Source organism: Arachis ipaensis, chromosome B10 (genome assembly GCF_059453495.1).
Source record: "Arachis ipaensis isolate K30076 ecotype BB chromosome B10, ASM5945349v1, whole genome shotgun sequence".
Classification (NCBI taxonomy): domain Eukaryota; kingdom Viridiplantae; phylum Streptophyta; class Magnoliopsida; order Fabales; family Fabaceae; genus Arachis; species Arachis ipaensis.
Genome location: NC_142435.1, coordinates 146795068 through 146816184, shown reverse-complemented (window position 1 = coordinate 146816184; position 21117 = coordinate 146795068). Strand labels below are relative to the sequence as shown.

The following is a 21117-nucleotide window of genomic DNA, read 5'->3' as shown; positions in this document are numbered from 1 at the left end:
GAGAAAGCTCGAGTATTTGAGCAATTACATTGTCAAAAACTCTATTAGCCGAAAGAAAGTGCAGTTTTTTAAATGACGCAATGTAATTCCGAATTATGAATTCCGTCTAACTGTATTTTTATTGATAAAGGGTCAAAAAGTATTTCCTTATAAAATTACTTAATTGCCTAGTGTGCATAAATAAGTTCTAAAGTATACCGTGTGATTCATTAGAGACGTTACTTTATTATTCTTTCCAAATTATAAAGAAAACGAAAAAAAAGATTGTAAGAATAGCTCAATTGAATATATTGAGGGTACAAAAAACAAAAGGAAGAACAACAGTCAGAGTTGGTTACTAATGTTGTGTTATATACCAAGAATACAACAGAACAAACGGTGCCTAATGTGGTGCATGTCCTTGAAGCTACATTTACAATTTTAAACTGATCTTTCATCTGCTACATCATGGAGCATAATCATTGTTTGTGATTCCTATTCTTGAGGTTTCCATTCTGAATATTTGGTGATGTATTCTCAAGAGTAGTACTCAGATGATGAGCAAAGGTGCGGCGCTGAGTCTTTTCCTAGAAATTCTTATTGGTGCCACTGCCATTGTAAGGTCTCTGACTCTGAGGAGTAGCCTTTCTTGATTCAGATTGTGTTTCTAGATCCTGAAAGTATAAATTCCAATTTGAAAAATTAAGGGTGTGTTTGGTTTGCGTTTTTATTTTCTATTTTCATTTTTAGTTTCTCTTTTCAGGATCTTGTAAAAAGGAAAGAGAAAATAAGACAGAAAACAGAATTTTATTGTTCTAAGAACCAAATCAGATTTTATAAGGACTCAATTATCCGGAACTACATAGAGATTAAGAACAATATTGTTAACCAAACAAAGCTTGAGGAGAAAATGGGAAAGAAGATTATATTATTATTGCAAACAGTTTAAGATACCTTCTGTGTTTCCTTGTTTTATTCTTTCCTTTCCTTGTAAAAATCAGGTAGTGGCCTTGCTTTGAAGCAAAAGCTTTGGCGAAGTTTTCTGATCTCTGTCTCTGCTTTTTCCTGCAAAATGAGGGAATTGAATGATTTGGTGACTAAACTGAACTGAGGAACTATATTGTTCATAGTAACAGACACTAGGTATTAAATTTTACTTGTCAACCAACCTTGAGTTTTGTATGGAGTTGCACTTTTTGTGCCTCATTGGCATTGAACTTTTCTTCAAGTTTCTGAAATTGATTTAGATCAATAGAGAAAGGAAAGGCAAGCAATTTAGTAACCCAGTTAATTAATTTTCAGTTTTATTTGTAGTAAGGTTTAATTAAAGCTCATAAACAACTAAATTTGATTGATGACAGAACCTTCTTTCGTCTTGCAGCCCTTTCTTCTGTCCTCAAGCTGAAAGGTGAGGATATCATTGGGGATCTCATTTTATTTCTGAATTCAAGTAGAAACATTGTAAATACTAATGTAAAGATGAGTATTCACAAAAAGCCATAAAACTTTTTTAAGCCAGAGATAGATTATGTAAATTTGTGGTCCTTGAAAATAAAGATAGCATGTTTCAACTATTGACAAACTCTACATTACGTCTGGCATGGATAACATTTGAACATAGAAACAATCCAAATCCATTCAGAGTGGAAATGACTTACTCTGTTGAGAGCAAGCGCCATTTAGAGCTGGCTGTATTTTTGCCTGTGCTTGATAAATCAAGAGGAGTTTTGTTCCTATGGTTTAACAAAACTCAAATGCACCCAATCAGGATATAAAAAACAGTTTTACATCATAATTAACAACTTACTAGAATTAGGTACCTTTTCTTTTCTGTTAATGGGGTCAATGCAGAATGCATCTGCATTTCCTTCTTATATAAGCCTGCATTTTAAAAAACAACACTTTAACATCATAGAAATATAGATTGTGAAAGACATGGCAAAGAATCTGACAAACCATAGTTGGTGTTCTTAGAGGAGTTAATGATGCATCCTTTGAAGCCTTTGAGGAACCAGCACTAGCTCTTGCACTTTCAAATTTCTTCATGCTGATGCAGTCAATCTATTAAGTTCTCTAATTGGCGTAAAATTGACCGACTTGTAAGGAGTAGATCTTCTTTTATCAGCAGAGCTTAGTAATGAAGCATGCTTGTTGCTGCTGCTTGTTGGGGTAGCAGCAATATTACTGTTATCTCTCTTTGAAGAAAGAGTAGCTGCTGTTGATTTGATTGGTGTAGAAGCAACTTTGGAGGTTGCATTGCTTAGTATAATATAATATAATATGGCATGTGAATACATCAAAACTATACTGGATGCCATGTGAATAATCTGTCGAAGACCAATAAGAGCAAGAAGTCATTTTATTTTATTACAAAAATATTCAACACTTAACACATTTAACTACTCAACACAAATCACAGTTAACACCACAAACTACTGCAACCAGTCAACCAGCAGTCAAACACTTGCTTACCATTTGTTCCTTCAGATCTGATCACTTCTCTTCAGAAACATGGCTGCCGAAGCTGTTTTGTCTTCCGTTCTTAGTGTTGTTTTTGACAGGATGTCCTCTCCTGAAGTTGTTAACTGGATCAAAGGGAAGAAACTTACTCAGAAGCTGATTGAAAGGTTGAAGACTAATCTTTATGCTGTTCAAGCCTTTCTCATCGATGCTGAGCAGAAGCAGATCAAGGAGAGACCTGTCAAGGACTGGCTTGATAGTCTCAAACATGCCATGTATCTTGCTGATGACTTGCTTGATGAAGTCTTCACCAAAGCTGCCACTCAGAAGGATCCAGGTACCTTCCTCTCTCGTTTTCTCAATTTGAAAGATAGGGATGTAGCAAACAGGATGGAGGAAGTCATTGATAGGATAGAGTCTCTTGTGATTCAAAAAGACACTCTTGGTCTCAGAGAGATTCCTAAGGAGAACATGTCATGGAGGATCACTACATCTCTAGTTGAAACATCTGATGTATGTGGCAGGGAAGAAGACAAGGAGGCCATAGTAAAACTGTTGTTGGATGATGATGGTGATGATGATACTGGTGGTCATAGTGATGTATCTGTGATTCCCATTGTGGGCATGGGTGGGATAGGAAAGACTACTTTGGCCCAATTGGTTTACCAGGATGGCAAAGTGAAGGAGAATTTTGATTTTCAAGCTTGGATTTGTGTGTCAGAAGAGTTTGATGTTTTCAAGGTCACCAAGACTATAATCGAGGCAATAACTAAAAGTTTTTGCAGCTTGACAGATTTGAATTTGCTTCAGCATGATTTAAAAGAAAAGTTGTCAAGGAAGAAGTTCTTTGTTGTCTTGGACGATGTATGGAGTGAAAGTTACGAAGATTGGGATAAACTTCTAAAACCTTTTCGCAAAGGGGTTAAGGGAAGTAAAATTCTCATAACTACTAGAAGTAAAAGAGTGGCTTCGGTGGTGCAAACTGTTTCACCTTATGAACTGAGCTTATTGTCTGAGGAAGATTGTTGGTTAGTGTTTTCAAAACATGCACGTCTCTCAACTGGTTCTATGGAGAATCCAACCTTGAGAAAAGTTGGCAGAGATCTCGTAAAGAAGTGTGATGGATTGCCCTTGGCAGCTCAAGCCCTTGGAGGCTTATTGCGCGGAAATTCTGATGTCAAGTATTGGAATCATTTATTGAAGAGTGAGATCTGGGAACTCTCCCATGTTAAGATAAAGGTTGTTCCTGCATTAAAAATCAGTTATTACTATCTTCCTTCTTATTTAAAGGAGTGCTTTGTTTATTGTTCTTTGTATCCCAAAGACTATGAATTTAGCAAAGAGGAATTGATATTGCTTTGGATGGCAGAGAATTTTTTGCAATCAGCAGGAAAAAAGACTCCAGAAGAAGTTGGTGAGGAATATTTTGACGAATTAGTTGCGAGATCATTTTTCCAACCTCATAGTACTCTTGAAAACATATTTGTGATGCATGATCTGGTGCATGATTTGGCAATGATATTTGCTGGAGAATTCTATTTCAGGGCTGAAGAGTTTGAGAATGCAGTTGAGGTTGATATTAAAACTCGCTATTTGTCACATAATGCCAAAGGCAATTATCCAATCTCAAAACTTTTGGGAGTTTGTGACCGAGTAAAACATACAAGGACATTTCTTGAAATCAATTTGGAGCGAGAGGTTCCATTTAACATGGAAAATGCACCTTATATCTTGTTGTCAAAGTTGAAGTACCTGAGGGCTTTGTCATTCAAATTCTATCCGCTCGAGTCATTGCCTGATTCAATAGGCAAGTTGATTCATTTGCGTTACTTGGATTTGTCTTGGACCTGCATCATGACATTGCCGGATACACTTCGCAACTTGTATAATTTACAGACATTGAAGCTGGTTGGATGTAGGAAACTAAAAGCCCTTCCTGTTGGCATGAAAGATCTTACAAATTTGCGTTACCTTGATATTAGATGGACTGGTTTGCAGGAGATGCCAGAAGGCATGAGCAAATTGACAAGTTTGCAGGTTTTAAGCAACTATATTGTTGGGGAGCGTGAAGGAAACAAGATTAATGAATTGGGAGCACTTGCAAATCTACACCAAACAATTTCGATTGACAAATTGGAGAATGTGGTCAATAGCAGCGAAGCTTTGGAGGCAAGAATGTTTGATAAGGATGGCATTGAATCTTTGATCTTGAAGTGGTCGCCAGATAAATACGAGAATATAGTTGATTCTCAAATTGAAAGAGATATACTTGAAGAGTTACGACCTCATAGTAATTTGAAACAACTACAAATTTGTGGTTACAGGGGTACAACATTTCCAGATTGGTTGGGACATTGTTCTTACCACAACATCACCCAAATAACACTCGGCGGTTTTTTTTCGGGTTATTTCAAGAATTGTTGTATGCTTCCTTCACTTGGACAGCTGCCCTCTTTGAAGCTTCTGGAAATTTCAAAGTTTGAAAGGCTTGCTATTGTGGGGGCTGAGTTTTACCGAAATGATGCATCTTGTATGGAGACTCCATTTCCAATGCTTGAAACTCTTATATTTGAGTCAATGCCTTGCTGGAAGGAATGGCGTTCGTTGGAGTTCAATGCATTTCCTCGACTTAGGAAGCTTATCATATGGGATTGTCCCATGTTGAGCGGAGATTTGCCAAATCAACTACCATCTTTGCAATCACTTGATATTGAGAATTGCAAGCTGCTCAGTTGTTGTGTTCCAAGAGCTGCCGCGATTACCTCTTTACGCATAGAAGGAAGCAAAAAAGTGAGAATTGGGGAGCTACCTCCTTTGCTGGATAATCTATCAATTAATGGAAAGCATCAAGTGGAGTCGGTGAAGGAGGCCATTGCGCACACCCAACTCACTTGCCTCACATCTTTATCCATCTCAGGTTGTTCATCCCGCGTATTGTTTCCAGTGAGTAGTATTCCCGCATCACTACAAGAGCTGACGATATGGAATTGCAAAAAATTAGAATTCGAAATGGAAGGCCAACACCACTCGTTGCTTGATCTAACTATACATAACAGCTGTGATTCGGTTACATCCTTCTCGCTGGATTCCTTTCCAAATCTCGTGGGTGTTGAAATCAGCCAGTGTGAAAAGATGGAGTCTCTCGTGGTGTCACCTCAGCTAGAAAATCTCAGATTACTTGGTTGCCCAGAGATAGATTTGTGTGCTACAGGGGATCCACACAGTAGCTTGAGATATCTTATCATCAGCTACTGCGAGAAACAACTCAGCTGTGTAGCATCGCTGTTTCATGGGCTTACTCATCTTCATATTGAAGGTGAATGTGAGAGTGTGAAGTATCTCCCTAAGGAAGGTTGGTTGCCTGCCACCCTTGAGTCTCTCACATTGGATGGCATTAAAAGTGTGGAGATGTTGGAATGCAAGGGACTTGCCCACCTCACCTCCCTCCAACAATTATCTATTCATCATTGTTCCAATATGGAGAACATTGACGGAGAAAAGCTGCCTTCCTCTCTGTTGCGACTCAGCATCTATGGAAGCCCTTTGGGGAAACGGTGTGAGAAGAAGGACCCGCAGGTTTGGCCCAAAATTTCCCACATCCCCGCCATTCAAGTTGATGCCAGATGGATTTCGTAATCCAACAACTTTAACAGGTAATTGTTTCTATCTCACACAACATTACTCTGTGTTGCCTAGTCACTAGTTTTTCATTCTTCATTCTCTTTTTACAATATTTTTATTCTTCATTTTTATTATTGTCTTGTATCATTCATACAGCTTTTCCAACAAGAGATAACTTGTGCAGTTACGATTTTGCTTTTCATGCATCAATAATATTCAATCATTGTAATACTCACAGGAATTCTCAGAAACAAGACAATGATAATAACTGCAACAGAGGAAGGTTCTTGAGGACATAAGTGATTTGGAAACCTCATGACTAAAGTGGTATGGATGGCTGAACTAACCATTTTTCTTCTTCTTTTTTTTTTTTAAAAAAAAATCATTTCATGAAAATTTGTATATTACCTGAGAAGGAATTTCTACTTTATAATGTTGGATTAACTTTGATTACTCCTATGAAAATTTATATTTGGTGGTTGAAACTTTCTTGCAGAAAGCAACTGAGCAAGCAGGGACAATCATGGACACAGTCCAAGAGATTCAAGAGCGGCATGACACGCTGATTGATATAGAGAGGAGCCCCAATGAACTTCATCAACTGTTCTTGGACATGACTGTTTTGGTCCAATCACAAGGTAAGCAACTCAATGACATACAGAGCCAATTCGTATGTCTGCGGTGGGTCCATCCGTTCCAGTTTGCAAGGAAGCACCAGATGAATACCGCAAGTCCACCTTCATTGCCTTCATAATATTGATCATTTTCATACTGATTAATTTAGTTTTGATGGGATATTGATTCGTGGCTATGAACAAATTGGACTAATTCAAAACAACATATGCTCTCAGTGTGTCACATAACCATTGCATTGTAAAATGATACCTTGTTTGTTTTTCTGGAACCTACCCTTTTGAAGATCGAGACTTTCATGTTCATGGTCTGGAAGGTTATATTTGTAGTGAAATAAGAGTGCCAAAAACACCAATGAAATGAAAAGTATAGGCAACTCAGAATATTTAAATGGTTAAACAATGAAAAGGGAATGATTAAGATGATGATGAAGACAATATTGAAGAATGCCATAGTCTGTCCACTTGCATTCACTAACCTTCTCCATTAGTTGACAGCAGCTCCTTATTATTGGGGTTTAATTCATCGATTTAAAGTTTTTTAAGAATCAATTTAAATGTTTATTTTTTTAAATAACTATTCATCATAAACGAATTGTGAAATAATTCATTTCTATTTTTTCACAACATTTTTGTATAATTAAAATTCTTCATAAAAATTGAATTATATTTTTTTCGTTTGAGAAAAAACAAAGATAAAGAAAGTAGAAAACCTCTTTATTTATGTGAGAGAAAAAAATAATAGAGAAAGTTTATTAATGGGGTGAAATAAAAAGTTAAAGTTATAACTAAAGTTTTAACACTAAAGAGTAAAACTCAAAGCGATTACTCATATTTAACATATGTACTAAAATAATTTTTGAAATTTCAATTACACCAATAATATTTTAGAAATTAACAAAAATACATCGGTTAATCTCTAAAGACATAATTGTTATAATTTAGATCTCTTATTTTAATATATATATATATATGGTCAATCTCAATGATTACTCTGAGTTTAACTCAAAACTAAAATTACAAAATTACACAAACATATGTATATACACTAATTTATAAAAAGAACTAAACTTAGTAATCCATAATTGAGTTATAAGAAAGTGAATCTGATTTAATGATGTACATTTCAAAACAAATAAAATAGCATTATCACACGTTGCATCTATGCTTCAGTTCCTCCAAAGACCTCTCTCTCTTCCATTTGTTCTCACCATATTCCTCTTCTTCACGTGGATCTCCCTCCATTTCCACACTGCTTTCAAAGCTTCTTCCTCTTCCCTGCATTGGACTACCATACATGATATTAACGCCAACTTGCTCAGATTTCGATCTGGAATTCCTTCCAATATTCTGAAAGATGAGTGTGGTTGGCTACTGGATCCATTGTCTCTTGCCTCTGCTTCTGGTATTTCAGGTCTTTAATTTTTCATAAATCTTTTTATCTATTGTTATTTGAAAGTAATATATGTAAAAAAGTTAATTATTAAATTAGTCATCATATATTTATGTATATTTGTATTTTTATATAGATTAATTTATATATTTTTTCAACTAAATAATCAAATACTAGAACAATCAAATATATCGTATTAGAATAATCAAATATACACTTAAAATAGAAATATAATTTTTCGAGTAATATTAAGTAATTATCGGTTTTTAGTTTATATTAGCTAATTTTTTAAAATTATTTTTATCCTAAAATTTAGACCATAAATTATAAATTGTTAACACTAAATTCTAAATTATAAACTTAAAAATTAGAATGGACTGATATTAACTCACTAAAACTTATTTCTCTATACTTTCTCTAACTTTTTAGGTGGAGCTATCACTTGTGCTTCAATTCATGCAGGAGAAATCCGACCAGGAAAGTTAAGAGGAAATCATAGACACCATGATTGTAACGAGACACTTGTTATTTGGGGTGCTATGACAAGATATAGGGTAAGTTTCTCCATTAATTTTGAGTACTATATATATTTGTTCGGCCATACATCATAAATATGTATGTGAAATTAAGTTTATATATATTGCACCCATGTTCTATTACTCCTCATTTCTTATCCATGATAATAGTTCACATATCATACATCATCTAGTTTGTTAACTATGTATAAATTCAATTGCATCTATACAAATGACTTGACTGACTTGTAAGTTGTAATGCTTTTGTAGTTGGAGAATAACAAGGTTCCTCATAAACGTTATGGTGAAGTGACCATTGGGTCTGATGACATTATTGTAGCTGCTAGCCCTAGTGGGACAGCCCACGCAATAAAGAACATAGATCATATTCGGAGTACATTTTTCTTAGGATGTCAAGACAATGTTATAAGTTATAATGTCTCAAGTACCGACTTTAATGTTTGGAAAGATCTTTAATTTTTTTATCTTATAATAATTTAAGTTATTCAATTAGGTTTTTCTTGCTAACTCAACGACTGAACCCTAATGTCTAATTGATGTGACCGTTATAACTCGATTATACATAATAATTTGGTTATAAACATTATAAGTTAGTTATTAAACAACCAAATATCAAAACGTATCATAACATCCTAAAACACTATTATTTTTCATTTAAGTAAAATGTTCAAAAAATATAATTGTATATACTTCATTCCAAATATAAAAATTTGAAGATATATTGAAATAAATAAAATTTATTATACACTCACTAACTTGAGCATTGGAGTGTCTCTTATAGTTGTCCACCTCTTTATTCTCCTGCTACCGAAGTATAACTCATCACGATAGAAAACTCCCAGTTATTCACCGACGGACAAGCTATACAGCAGTCAACCTTCACAAGAACAATTGACGCCTACCGTAGGACCTAGAAACAAAAACCCTTTTTTCTTTAAGTCCCAAAATTATCATATCTATCTATGGCTCACCAAATTTCTCCCACATCATCCGAGCTCATTCGGATGTGGTAACAAAGTTACAACAGGCTAATTAGTGCATGACAGAAGAAAATCAAAGAATGGTAAATCAGATAACCGAGTTAACCAATACTCAGATTGCTAATAATGGTGATCACAATGAACAAATAGATGACGAGAAAAAAAATTATGATCCAACGCATGTCTCTGAAACTCAACAACCAGAGGGAGATCAACAAACCAATGAAGATGATGAATTGGACAACACAATTGGACCATTCGCGGCAAATGTCATGAATTTCAAATTGTCTAGGAACTTTACGTTACCAATAACTCTAATTCCCTATGTTGGCATGGGTGATCCGAAAAAATACGTTAAAAAATTTCGCTCCATAATGATAGTAAACGGTACTTCCGATCTTACCTTATGTCGTTGTTTTCCTACTTTTTTTAGACGGTCCTGCATTTGATTGGTTTTATATTTGCTTGCAGATTCTATTTCACGTTTCCAGGAGCTTGCAAAGTTATTTGAAGATCAGTTCGCTGTAACTTCCATATATCTACACGACTCCGATTATCTGAACACTATCAAATAAGGACAACATGAAAGTCTAAGGGGGTATGTTACTCGCTTCACCAAAGTAGCAATGAGCATCCCAATTTCCAAACCTCCACCCACAAGCAGGGACAGATGTATGGAGGGGGCAAGTGGAGGCCTGGGCCCGGTTTTTTAAAAAAAAAAAAGTAGTCAAAAGCTTAACCTAATCCAAATAAAACATAATAGTTTTTAAATTTTTTTAAATTCCTAAAACTAATTCTCTTTCTTCACGTTTTCTATTCTATTTCCTAATTCTCCCGTTTCCTCACGATTCACGCGGCGCTCACTAAGTCACTATCACAGATTCACAGTGTTACTGCCATTCCCAGGGTAAGTAGCTAGTGTTATTTTCAATCATATATAATATATTCATATCAATTAGAACAAGGACGCAATGTATTCATTTTATTTTTGAGATTTATTTTTTTATTTTTTATTTTATTTTTTAATGAAATTGATAGTAATTTAGTAAAAAAATTATTATTATTGATATTTAATTAATAAAAAATACTTAAATTTTTTTATTCATGTAAGTATATAATTATTTGAGTTTTTTTTTTCAGGTAAAAAGAAATTAGAACATTTTATGATGAAAAAGCAAAGTAAAATTGATGCAATTTTTAAAAGAAAAGCTACTGATAATGTTGGAGTTCAAACAAGTCAACCCTATAATCTTATTTCACAAGAAGTTCAAGTAAGTGAACTCTCTAATTTACTCAAAATACACATCAACATAAAACCAAAGTACCAAGATTAGAAAGAGATGTTGATATCTCTTTACTAGAAAGGGATCCAGGAAAGTGACGTCCAATTTGGCAGTATAATGTCCATGAACATGATAAGATTCGTAGAGTATACATAATAGCTGGGCCATACCAACCAACAAATATTAGCTATCCAGTTTTTGGTAATAGCAATCATCATCGATATTTTCAATCTTCTTGGTTTAAGAAATTTTCAAGTTGGTTAGAATATTCACCAGAAAAATATGCTGCTTATTGTTTGCCTTGCTACTTGTTTGGTAAACATTATGGTACTCGCAATGATAGAAAAAATGTATTTTTAGAGTTAGAGTTTAGTAATTGGAAGAAAATAAACAATGGGGTAAATTGTGCATTTATATGTCACGAGAGTTCTATTCCTAATTCTCCCCATAATTTATGTGTGAAATCTTGTGATGATTTAATGGCTCAATCTAAGCATATAGACAAAGTTCTTGATAGGCATAGTGATGAAACTATTACAAATAACCGTTTAAGGTTGAAGACATCTATTAATGCTATTCGATGGCTTGTATTTCAAGCATGTGCATTTAAAGGCGATGATGAAAGTCCTGGATCTTTGAATAGGGAAAATTTTATTGAGTTAATTAAGGTTTTAGCTTCCTGTAATCAGAATGTTAATAATGTTGTCCTTGAAAGTGCTCCTGAAAATGCTCAATATATATCTCTCGGTGTTCAAAAAGATATATTGTGTATCTTTACTAGAAAAGTGCGTGCAACAATTCGAGAAGAAATTGGTGATTTTAAATTTTGTATAATTATTGATGAAGTAAGAAATGAGTCAAAGCAAAAACAAATGTCTGTGGTTTTGAGATTTGTAGACAAGCATGGTTGTGTTCAAGAAAGATTTTTTTATCTTATACATGTTTCTGATACATGTTCTTTGACATTGAAAACAGAAATTTCATTAGTTCTTTCTCGTCATAATCTTGATGTCCAAAATCTTAGGGGACAAGGGTACGATGGAGCTAGTAATATGCGTGGTGAATGAAATGGATTGCAAGCTCTTTTTTTTAAAGATTGTCCTTTTGCTTATTACATTCATTATCTTGCTCATCGATTACAATTAGCACTTGTTTCTGCAGCCAAAGAAGTTTGTTATGTTCATCAATTCTTTTCAAAACTTACACTAATTATGAATGTTGTGACTGTTTCTGCTAAATGTCGTGATCAGTTAAGGGTTGCTCAAGCAAATAATGTTGCAAACTTAATTGCCAATGATCAAATTGTGACAGGTAGTGAACTTAATCAAATTGGTACTTTGCAAAGAGCTGGAGATACTAGATGGGGGTCTCATTTGAATTCTGTACGTAGCTTGTTATGCATGTTTGATGCTACTTGTGAAGTTCTTGAAAAAAGTACCGAAGAAGGTAATTTCTCCACTCGTGGTGATGCTAGTGCTGCTTATGATGCTATCACATCCTTTGAATTTGTCTTTGTTTTGCATTTGATGAGAAATATTTTGGAAGTTAGTCATGATCTTTGTCAAGCTTTGCAACGAAAAAATCAAGACATATTGAATGCTTTAACTCTGGTTTCTACTACCAAGACTTTAATCCAAATAATGAGAGAATCAAGTTGGGAGGCTTTCATAAAAGAAGTTATATTATTTTGTGAGAAACATGAAGTTGAAGTTCCTGATATGAATGCATTACATATTCCTAGAAGAGGCCGAACTCGCAAAATTGTTGATCAAATTTCAGTGGAGTATCATTACCGTGTTAATTTATTTCTGGCTGTAATTGATACACAATTGCCAGAGCTTAATGGAAGATTCAATAATAATATGGTGGAATTGCTTACTTTAAGTTCAACTTTAGATCCCAGAGATAATTATAAGTTCTTCAGTGTCAACAAAGTATGTGAATTAGTAGAACGATTTTATCCAGGTGACTTCAGTGACCAAGAGAAATTTCACATTAGAATGCAAGCTCAACATTATGAACTTGATGTTCCTAATCATGTTGAATTAACTAACTTGTGCACAATTTCGGAGTTATGTCAAGGATTAACGAAGTTAGGAAAGTCTTTAACATATCCTTTGATTGATCGTTTGATTCGCTTGGTATTAACTCTCCTTGTTTCAACTGCTACAACTGAGAGATCTTTTTCAGCTATGAATATTGTGAAGAATAGACTCAGAAACAAAATGGAAGATGAATTGCTTGCTAATTGTCTTTTGATTTACATTGAGAAGAAGATTGCTGAAAAATTTGACACAGATTCTCTTATCGATGAATTTTATGATATGAAGAATCGACTAGTACCACTTCGTTAATAAAAAGTACACATTTTTTTATACTTTAAATATATATTCTCTATCTGTATATTTTTATAATACATCTTACATTATAATTTATTTGCATATATTTTTTTATATTATATATATTATTAGCCCCATGATAACATTTCTGGATCCGTCCCTACCCACAAGTGCACCTATATGTTATAAAGAGTGAATTTCGTCCAGAAAAATTCAAAGAGACCATTACAGTAGCCAAACCCAGAACCTTGGCCAAATTTTAAGAGAAAGCCAAGGGTCAAATGAAAATTTTAAACAAACGACATAAGATATATAACATATTACTCATAATTATCAAGCATATGCAATTAAGATAGATAACATATAACTCATAATAATAAATTTCTATCCAAAAGTTTCCTATGCCTCCCTTCTTAGCTCCGACCAATACTAACCAAATGGAATCCCAGAACTTAAATAAAATAGAAGTTATATGACATATAACTCATAATTATCAAGCATCTTTAATTAAAGCTCAGTTTCATACTTGAAGATATTGGTCCATGGCAATATCCCCGACCACATCAATCAGAGAAACGTCGGAAGACGCCTGCAATACCTCGTTAGCAACAAGTTAATAACCATAAAAGGAAACTTCTTATCCCACATCGAAGAGTCGTCTCCATCCTCGGCAAAACCATGCAGCCTTTTTTGCTTGCTCACGAAAGCAGTAAACTCTTCTAAGGGAATCTCCCTCTCCTTCTAAACTAGATCATCACATAAATTTATGACATCGGCCTTCCTCTTTTTGAAAATAATACCCTTCTTTTCAGCATTATTGGTCTTCAAACGAGCTCTTAAGCTCATTGTCGAAATACCTGGATACTTCCCATCTACAAAACATATAAAAACAGTCTCAGAAATATTCACTCATTTTATCTTCAAACACATTTTAATATTTCATACATTCTTATTGAAATAATTCACCACAGATATTCTATCTTCTTCCCATGAAAGCAGATAAAAAACAAATATTAAATTTTTCCTATCAACAACCTCTATCAGATACCCTATTATACACTCATTTCTAGAACTTATCTCTTCTGGACCCAACATGTGTTGTGGTTATAAATACCAAAACAAAGAAAACTTTTCACTGAGATGTTCGTCCAAATCAAAAGGAAAATTCTCATCTATCGATTTCAATTTAAGAAACATTTCTTTAAAGTCTTTAAAGGATGACTTATAGAGTTTAAAAATAGCAAAGCTCGGAGCACTATTAAGGTTAATCCAAACCCCTTTTCAAACCCCCTTTAGCTTGAAACAAAGAAAAAAAACAACTCCACTGAAAGTTTTATTGCCAAAAATTCCATTAAAATTTCAAAACACCTAAAAAATACCCAATCATTTAGATAAAGTTGTGAAGTAATACACTTTAATTGTTTCAAAACATCACACTCAAAACTAGTAAATGGCAATTTCACACGAAGTTCTTCAAGTACACAATTATGCATGTAAAAATATTCAAAATAAATTTTTCTATAAATAATCCTGTTAGGTGAACAATAAAAGATGCGAACAATGGGTAACCATTCAAAATAAGGATTATATCTAATTAATTCAAAATTTAAATTTTAAAATTAAAATTAACTTTTTTTTAAACTATTGTTTACCTTGTTAAAAAAAAGTATTGTTTTCCTGTACTTTCTTTTTTAATAATGCCTAAAATTAGATGTCCAATTTATCTAACAAAAAAAATTTAATGAACATTAAAAAACTCATTAATCGTGCCGTTTAAAATTTATGTTTGTAAAATCACAAATTTTTTTAAATTTGAACTAAAATACACAATTTAAATTTCTATCTTATTAGTTTTAATTTTTTAATATATTATTTAAATCTAAATGAGAATATTTTTTTCTGACATTTATAGTTTAAAGTTAATGACTTAAAAATAAAAAATTAAAAATAATAAAAATTGTTTAGAGTAGCAATTATATTTTTTTTATTGTCCAAATTTTGCTCGCAACTAAACTACATTGAAAATTGTTCTACTTCAATTTTGTTAGCAGTGGATATGAAATTAAAGTTAAAAAAATATGCTTTTCTAATTTCAATTATACTGACGCAAAAATAAAAAATTAGACGTAAAATATTCAATAGTTACATTTTTATTTAAAATAGTATATATGTAATTTTTTATTTATTTTAAAGAAAGTCTTAACTAGTGTCAACATTCTTATTAGAGAAAGTATAGAAGAACAACGTTTTTTTTTTTAAATGTAAACAATAGTTTAAAAAAAAGTTAATTTTAATTTAAAATTCAAATTTTAAATTAATTAGATATAATCTTTGTTTTGAATGGTTAGTGAACCTGAAATGGGACCCGTTGTTCACGTCACTCATTATTCACCTAGAGGAAAACTCCAAGCAAGGTAATTCAACAATATTTATAGCATGTGATACATGAAAATTTTTTAAAATACCAAAAAACAAAATACATGAATGCAAAAGAATGTACCAACATAAATCTTCCAAGAAGGAAAAATAATGGCAAAGAGATTAGAGTGGCTATTGATGAATTAAACCCCAATAATAAGGAGCTGCTGTCAACTAATGGAGAAGGTTAGTGAATGCAAGTGGACAGACTATGGCATTCTTCAATATTGTCTTCATCATCATCTTAATTCATTCCCTTTTCATTGTTTAACCATTTAAATATTCTGAATTCCCTATACTTTTCAATTGTGAATTTTTGGCACTCTTATTTCACTACAAATATAACCTTCCAGACCATGAACATGAAATTCTAAATCTTCAAAAGGGTAGGTTCCAGAAAAACAAACAAGGTATTATTTTACAATTTACAATGCAATGGTTATGTGAATGTGACACACTGACAGAATATGTTGACTTGATTTCTCTTGATAAGGTTTTGAATTAGTCCAATTTGTTCATAGCCACCAATTAATATCCCATTAACTAAAGCAAAACTAAATTTATCTGTTAAACTTTAGTTCATTCGCATGAAATTTATTATCAGATGGTTTGGAAGAATTTTAGAGTGTAACATACACATGAATCGAAATTCAAAAGGTAAATATGATAATGATCAATAAGAAGGACAATAATCAATATTTTTTTGGTGACTGACAATAATCAATATTATGAAGGTGGACTTCCGGTATTCTTCTGGTGCTTCCTTGCAAACTGGAATGGCTGGACCCACCGCAGACATACAAATTTGCTCTTTCCACGTGGCTCTCTATGTCATTAAGTTGCTTACCTTGAGATTGGACTAAAACAGCCATGTCCAAGAACAGTTGATGAAGTTCATTGGGGCTCCTCTCTATATCAATCAGCGTGTCATGCCGCTCTTGAATCTCTTGGATTGTGTCCATGATTGTCCCTGCTTGCTCAGTTGCTTTCTGCAAGAAAGTTTCAACCACCACATACAAATTTTCATAGGAGTAATCAAAGTTAATCCAACATTATAAAGTAGAAATTCCTTCTCAGGTAATATACAAATTTTCATGAAATGATTTTTTTTTTTACAAAAAAAAAAAAGAAGAAAAATGGTTAGTTCAGCCATCCATACCACTTTAGTCATGAGGTGGTTTCCTAACCACCCGTCCTCAAGAACCTTCCTCTGTTGCAGTTATTATGATTGTCTTGTTTATCAGAATTCCTCTGAGTATTACAATGATTGAATATTATTGATACATCAAAAGCAAAATCGTAACTGCACAAGTTATCTCTTGTTGGAAAAGCTGTAGGAATGATACAAGACAATAATAAGAATGAAGAATAACAATATTGTAAAAAGAGAATGAAGAATGAAAAACTAGTGACTAGGCAACACAGAATAATGTTGTGTGAGATAGAAACAATTACCTGTTGAAGTTGTTGGATTACCAAATCCATCTGTCATCAACTTGAATGGCGGGGATGTGGCAAATTTTGGGCCAAACCTGCGGGTCCTTCATCTCACACCGTTCACCCAAAGGGCTTCCATTGATGATGAGTCGTAACAGAGAGGCAGGCAGCTTTTCTCCATCAATGTTCTCCAAATTGGAACAATCAATAGATAATTGTTGGAGTGAGGTGAGGTGGGCAAGTCCCTTGCATTCCAACATCTCCATACTTTTAATGCTTTCCAGTCTGAGAGACTCAAGGGTGGCAGGCAACCAACCTTCCTTTGGGAGACACTTCACACTCTCATATTCACCTTCAATACAAAGATGAGTAAGCCCATGAAACTGCGATGCTACACAGCTGAGTTGTTTCTCGCAGTAGCGGATGGTAAGAGATCTCAAGCTACGGTGTGGATCTCCTGTAGCAGACAAATCAATCTCTGGGCAACCAAGTAATGTGAGATCTTCTAGCTGAGGTGATGCCATCCATAGCGTCTGCAGGGATTTCAAACTCCCACAATTCTTTATCTCTAAATAACGGAGACATGAAAGAGAGCGTGACACCACGACAGACTCCATCTTTTCACACTCGCTGATTGCAACACGCACGAGATTTGGAAAGGAATCCAGCGAGAAGGATGTAACCGAATCACAGCTGTTCTCTATCATTAGTTGATGCAATGAGTGGTGTTGGCCTTCCATTTCGAATTCTAATTTTTTGCAATTCAATATCGTCAGATCTTGTAGTGCTGCGGGAATACTACTCACTGGAAACAATACGCGGGATGAACAACCTGAGATGGATAAATATGTGAGGCAACTGAGTTTAGTTTGCTTAATGGCCTCCATCACCGACTCCGCTTGCTGCTTTCCATTAATTGATAGCTTATCCAGCAAAGGAGGTAGCTCCCCAATTCTCACTTCTTCGCTTCCTTCCATGCGTAAAGAGGTAATCGCAGGATCTCTTGGAACACAACAACTGAGCTGCTCGCAATACTCAATAGTAAGTGACCGCAAAGATGGTAGTTGATTGGGCAAATCTCCTCTCAACATGGGACAATCCCATATTGAAAGCTCCCTAAGTCGAGGAAATGCATTGAACTCCAATGAACGCCATTCCTCCCAGCAAGGCATTGAGTAAAATCTAAGAGTTTCAAGCATTGGAAATGGAGTCTCCAGACAAGATTCATCATTTCGGTAAAACTCAGACCCTACAATAGCAAGCCTTTCAAACATTGAAATTTCCAGGTGCTTCAAAGAGGGCAACTGTCCAAGTGAAGGAAGCATACAACAATTCTTCAAATAACCCGAAAAAATACCGCCCAGTGTTATTTGGGTGATGTTGTGGTAGGAAGAATGTCCCAACCAATCTGGAAATGCTGTACCCCTGTAACCCCAAATATGTAGTCGTTTCAAATTACTATGAGGTCGTAACTCTTCAAGTATATCTCTTTCAATTTGGGAATCAACCACATTCTCGTATTTAGCTGGCGACCACTTCAACATCAAAGATTCAATGCCATCCTTACGAAACATTCCTGCCTCCAAAGCTTCGCTGCTATTGACCACATTCTCCAATTTGTCAATCGAAATTGTTTGGTGTAGATTTGCAAGTTTTCCCAATTCATTAATCTTGTTCCCTTCACGCTTCCCAACAACATAGCTGCTTAAAACCTGCAAACTTGTCAATTTGCTCATGCCTTCCGGCATCTCATACAAACCAGTCCCCCTAATATCAAGGTAACGCAAATTTGTAAGATCTTTCATGCCAACAGGAAGGGCTTCTAGTGCGCAACATCCAAACAGCTTCAATGTCTGTAAATTGTATAAGTTACAAAGTGTATCGGGCAATGTCATGATGTCGGTGTAAGACAAATCCAAGTAACGCAAATGAATTAACTCGCCTATTGAATCAGGCAATGACTTGAGAGGAAAGAATTTGAACGACAAGGCCCTCAAGTACTTCAACTTTGACAACAAGATACAAGGTGCATTTTCCATGTTAAATGGAATATCTGAACTCAAATTGAGTCCAAGAAATGTCCTTGTGTGTTTTACTCGGTCACAAACTCCCAAAAGTTTTGAGATTGGATAATTGCCTTTGCCATTATGTGACAAACGGCGAGTTTTAATATCAACCTCAACTGCATTCTCAAGCTCTTCAGCTCTGAAATAGAATTCTCCAGCAAACATCATTGCCAAATCATGCACTAGATCATGCATCACAAATATGTTTTCAAAAGTACGTTGGAAAAATGATCTCGCAACTAATTCGTCAAAATATTTATCACCAATTTCCTCTGGAGTCTTTTTCCCTCCTGGTTGCAAAAAATTCTCTGCCATCCATAGCAATATCAATTCATCTTTGCTAAATTCATAGTCTTTGGGATACAAAGAACAATAAACAAAGCACTCCTTTAAATACGAAGGAAGATAGTAATAACTGATTCTTAATGCGGGAACAACCTTTATCTTATCATCGGAGAGTTCCCAGATCTCACTCTTCAATAAATGATTCCAATACTTGATATCAGAATTTCCACGCAATAAGCCCCCAAGGGCTTGAGCTGCCAAGGGCAATCCATCACACTTCTTTACAAGATCTTTGCCGAATTTATTCAAGGTTGGATTCTCCATAGAACCAGTTGAGAGACGTGCGTGTTTCGAAAACACTAACCAACAATCTTCCTCAGACAATAAGCTTAGTTCATATGGTGAAACAGTTTGCACCACAGAAGCCACTCTTTTACTTCTAGTAGTTATGAGAATTTTACTTCCCTTAACCCCTTTTCGAAAAGGTTTTAGAAGTTTATTCCAATCTTCGTAACTTTCACTCCATACATCGTCCAAGACAACAAAGAATTTTTTTCTTGACAACTTTTCTTTTAAATCATGCTGAAGCAAATTCAAATCTGTCAAGTTGCAAAAACTTGAAGTTATTGCCTCGATTATAGTCTTGGTAACCTTGAAAACATCAAACTCTTCTGACACACAAATCCAAGCTCGAAAATCAAAATTCTCCTTCACTTTGCCATCTTGGTAAACCAATTGGGCCAAAGTAGTCTTTCCTATCCCACCCATGCCTACAATGGGAATAACAGATACATCACTATGACCACCAGTATCATCATCCAACAACAGTTTTACTATGGCCTCCTTGTCTTCTTCCCTGCCACATATATCAGATGTTTCAACTAGAGATGTAGTGATCCTCCATGACATGTTCTCCTTAGGAATCTCTCTGAGACCAAGAGTGTCTTTTTGAATCACAAGAGACTCTATCCTATCAATGACATCCTCCATCTTGTTTGCTACATCTCTATCTTGCAAATTGAGAAAACGAGAGAGGAAGGTACCTGGATCCTTCTGAGTGGCAGCTTTGGTGAAGACTTCATCGAGCAAGTCATCAGCAACATACATGGCATGTTTGAGACTATCAAGCCAGTCCTTGACAGGTCTGTCCTTGATCTGCTTCTGCTCAGCATCAATGAGAAAGGCTTGAACAGCAAAAAGATTAGTCTTCAACCTTTCAATCAGGTTCTGAGTAAGCTTCTTCCCTTTGATCCAGTTAACAACTTCAGGAGAGGACATCCTGTCAAAAACAACACTAAGAACGGAAGACAAAACAGCTTCTGCAGCCATGTTTCTGAAGAGAAGTGATCAGATCTGAAAGAACAAATGGTAAGCAAGTGGTTGACTGATTGTAGTAGTTTGTGGTAGTGCCTTAACTGTGATATGTGTTGAGTAGTTAAATGTGTTAGGTGTTGAATATTTTTGTAATAAAATAAAATGACTTCATGCTCTTATTGGTCTTCGACATATTGTTCACATGGCATCCTGTATAGTTTTGATGTATTCACATGTCATATTATATTATATTATATTATACTAAAATTTGCGTATCTATAATTCAAATTTATCTAAATAATCATGTTAACAACTGTTGATCTTAATTTTAAAAAATATTGTCATTCTTCAATATTGTCTTCAATAAGGAGCTG

General features: G+C 34.5%; 5 protein-coding genes across 7 annotated transcripts; 3 read left to right on the top strand and 2 right to left on the bottom strand.

Moving 5' to 3' along the window:
- Window positions 1–552: 552 nt before the first annotated feature.
- Window positions 553–1848, bottom strand: LOC107622231 (protein WVD2-like 4). Its single transcript, XM_088485959.1, has 6 exons — window positions 1800–1848; window positions 1638–1712; window positions 1344–1419; window positions 1149–1211; window positions 934–1044; window positions 553–653 (listed from the first exon to the last, which is right to left on the bottom strand). The coding sequence occupies exons 1-5, from the start codon at window positions 1841–1843 to the stop codon at window positions 952–954; spliced, it is 351 nt and encodes a 116-aa protein (XP_088342085.1). The 5' UTR covers window positions 1844–1848; the 3' UTR covers window positions 553–653; window positions 934–951.
- On the top strand, window positions 1376–6973 carry LOC107621263 (putative disease resistance RPP13-like protein 1). 2 transcript variants are annotated; one of them, XM_088485954.1, is made up of 4 exons: window positions 2647–2776; window positions 2964–6092; window positions 6299–6387; window positions 6557–6973. In XM_088485954.1, the coding sequence occupies exon 2, from the start codon at window positions 3064–3066 to the stop codon at window positions 6073–6075; it is 3012 nt and encodes a 1003-aa protein (XP_088342080.1). In that variant the 5' UTR covers window positions 2647–2776; window positions 2964–3063; the 3' UTR covers window positions 6076–6092; window positions 6299–6387; window positions 6557–6973. The 2 variants fall into 2 exon arrangements, with proteins under 2 accessions (XP_088342073.1, XP_088342080.1); XM_088485947.1 differs by having other exon boundaries at window positions 1376–6092.
- Window positions 6974–7856: 883 nt separating this feature from the next.
- LOC107621264 (uncharacterized) lies at window positions 7857–9077 on the top strand. The gene is made up of 3 exons (XM_016323298.3): window positions 7857–8106; window positions 8515–8639; window positions 8871–9077. The coding sequence occupies exons 1-3, from the start codon at window positions 7857–7859 to the stop codon at window positions 9075–9077; spliced, it is 582 nt and encodes a 193-aa protein (XP_016178784.1).
- Window positions 9078–11363: 2286 nt separating this feature from the next.
- LOC107621265 (uncharacterized) lies at window positions 11364–13968 on the top strand. The gene is made up of 4 exons (XM_088495170.1): window positions 11364–11631; window positions 11860–11931; window positions 12046–13025; window positions 13756–13968. The coding sequence occupies exons 1-4, from the start codon at window positions 11364–11366 to the stop codon at window positions 13966–13968; spliced, it is 1533 nt and encodes a 510-aa protein (XP_088351296.1).
- Window positions 13969–16205: 2237 nt separating this feature from the next.
- Window positions 16206–21027, bottom strand: LOC148582039 (putative disease resistance RPP13-like protein 1). Of its 2 annotated transcripts, none has more exons than XM_088485933.1 (3): window positions 17097–21027; window positions 16801–16972; window positions 16206–16630 (listed from the first exon to the last, which is right to left on the bottom strand). In XM_088485933.1, the coding sequence occupies exon 1, from the start codon at window positions 20756–20758 to the stop codon at window positions 17114–17116; it is 3645 nt and encodes a 1214-aa protein (XP_088342059.1). In that variant the 5' UTR covers window positions 20759–21027; the 3' UTR covers window positions 16206–16630; window positions 16801–16972; window positions 17097–17113. The 2 variants fall into 2 exon arrangements, with proteins under 2 accessions (XP_088342059.1, XP_088342064.1); XM_088485938.1 differs by having other exon boundaries at window positions 16229–16630; window positions 16801–16892.
- Window positions 21028–21117: the final 90 nt, after the last annotated feature.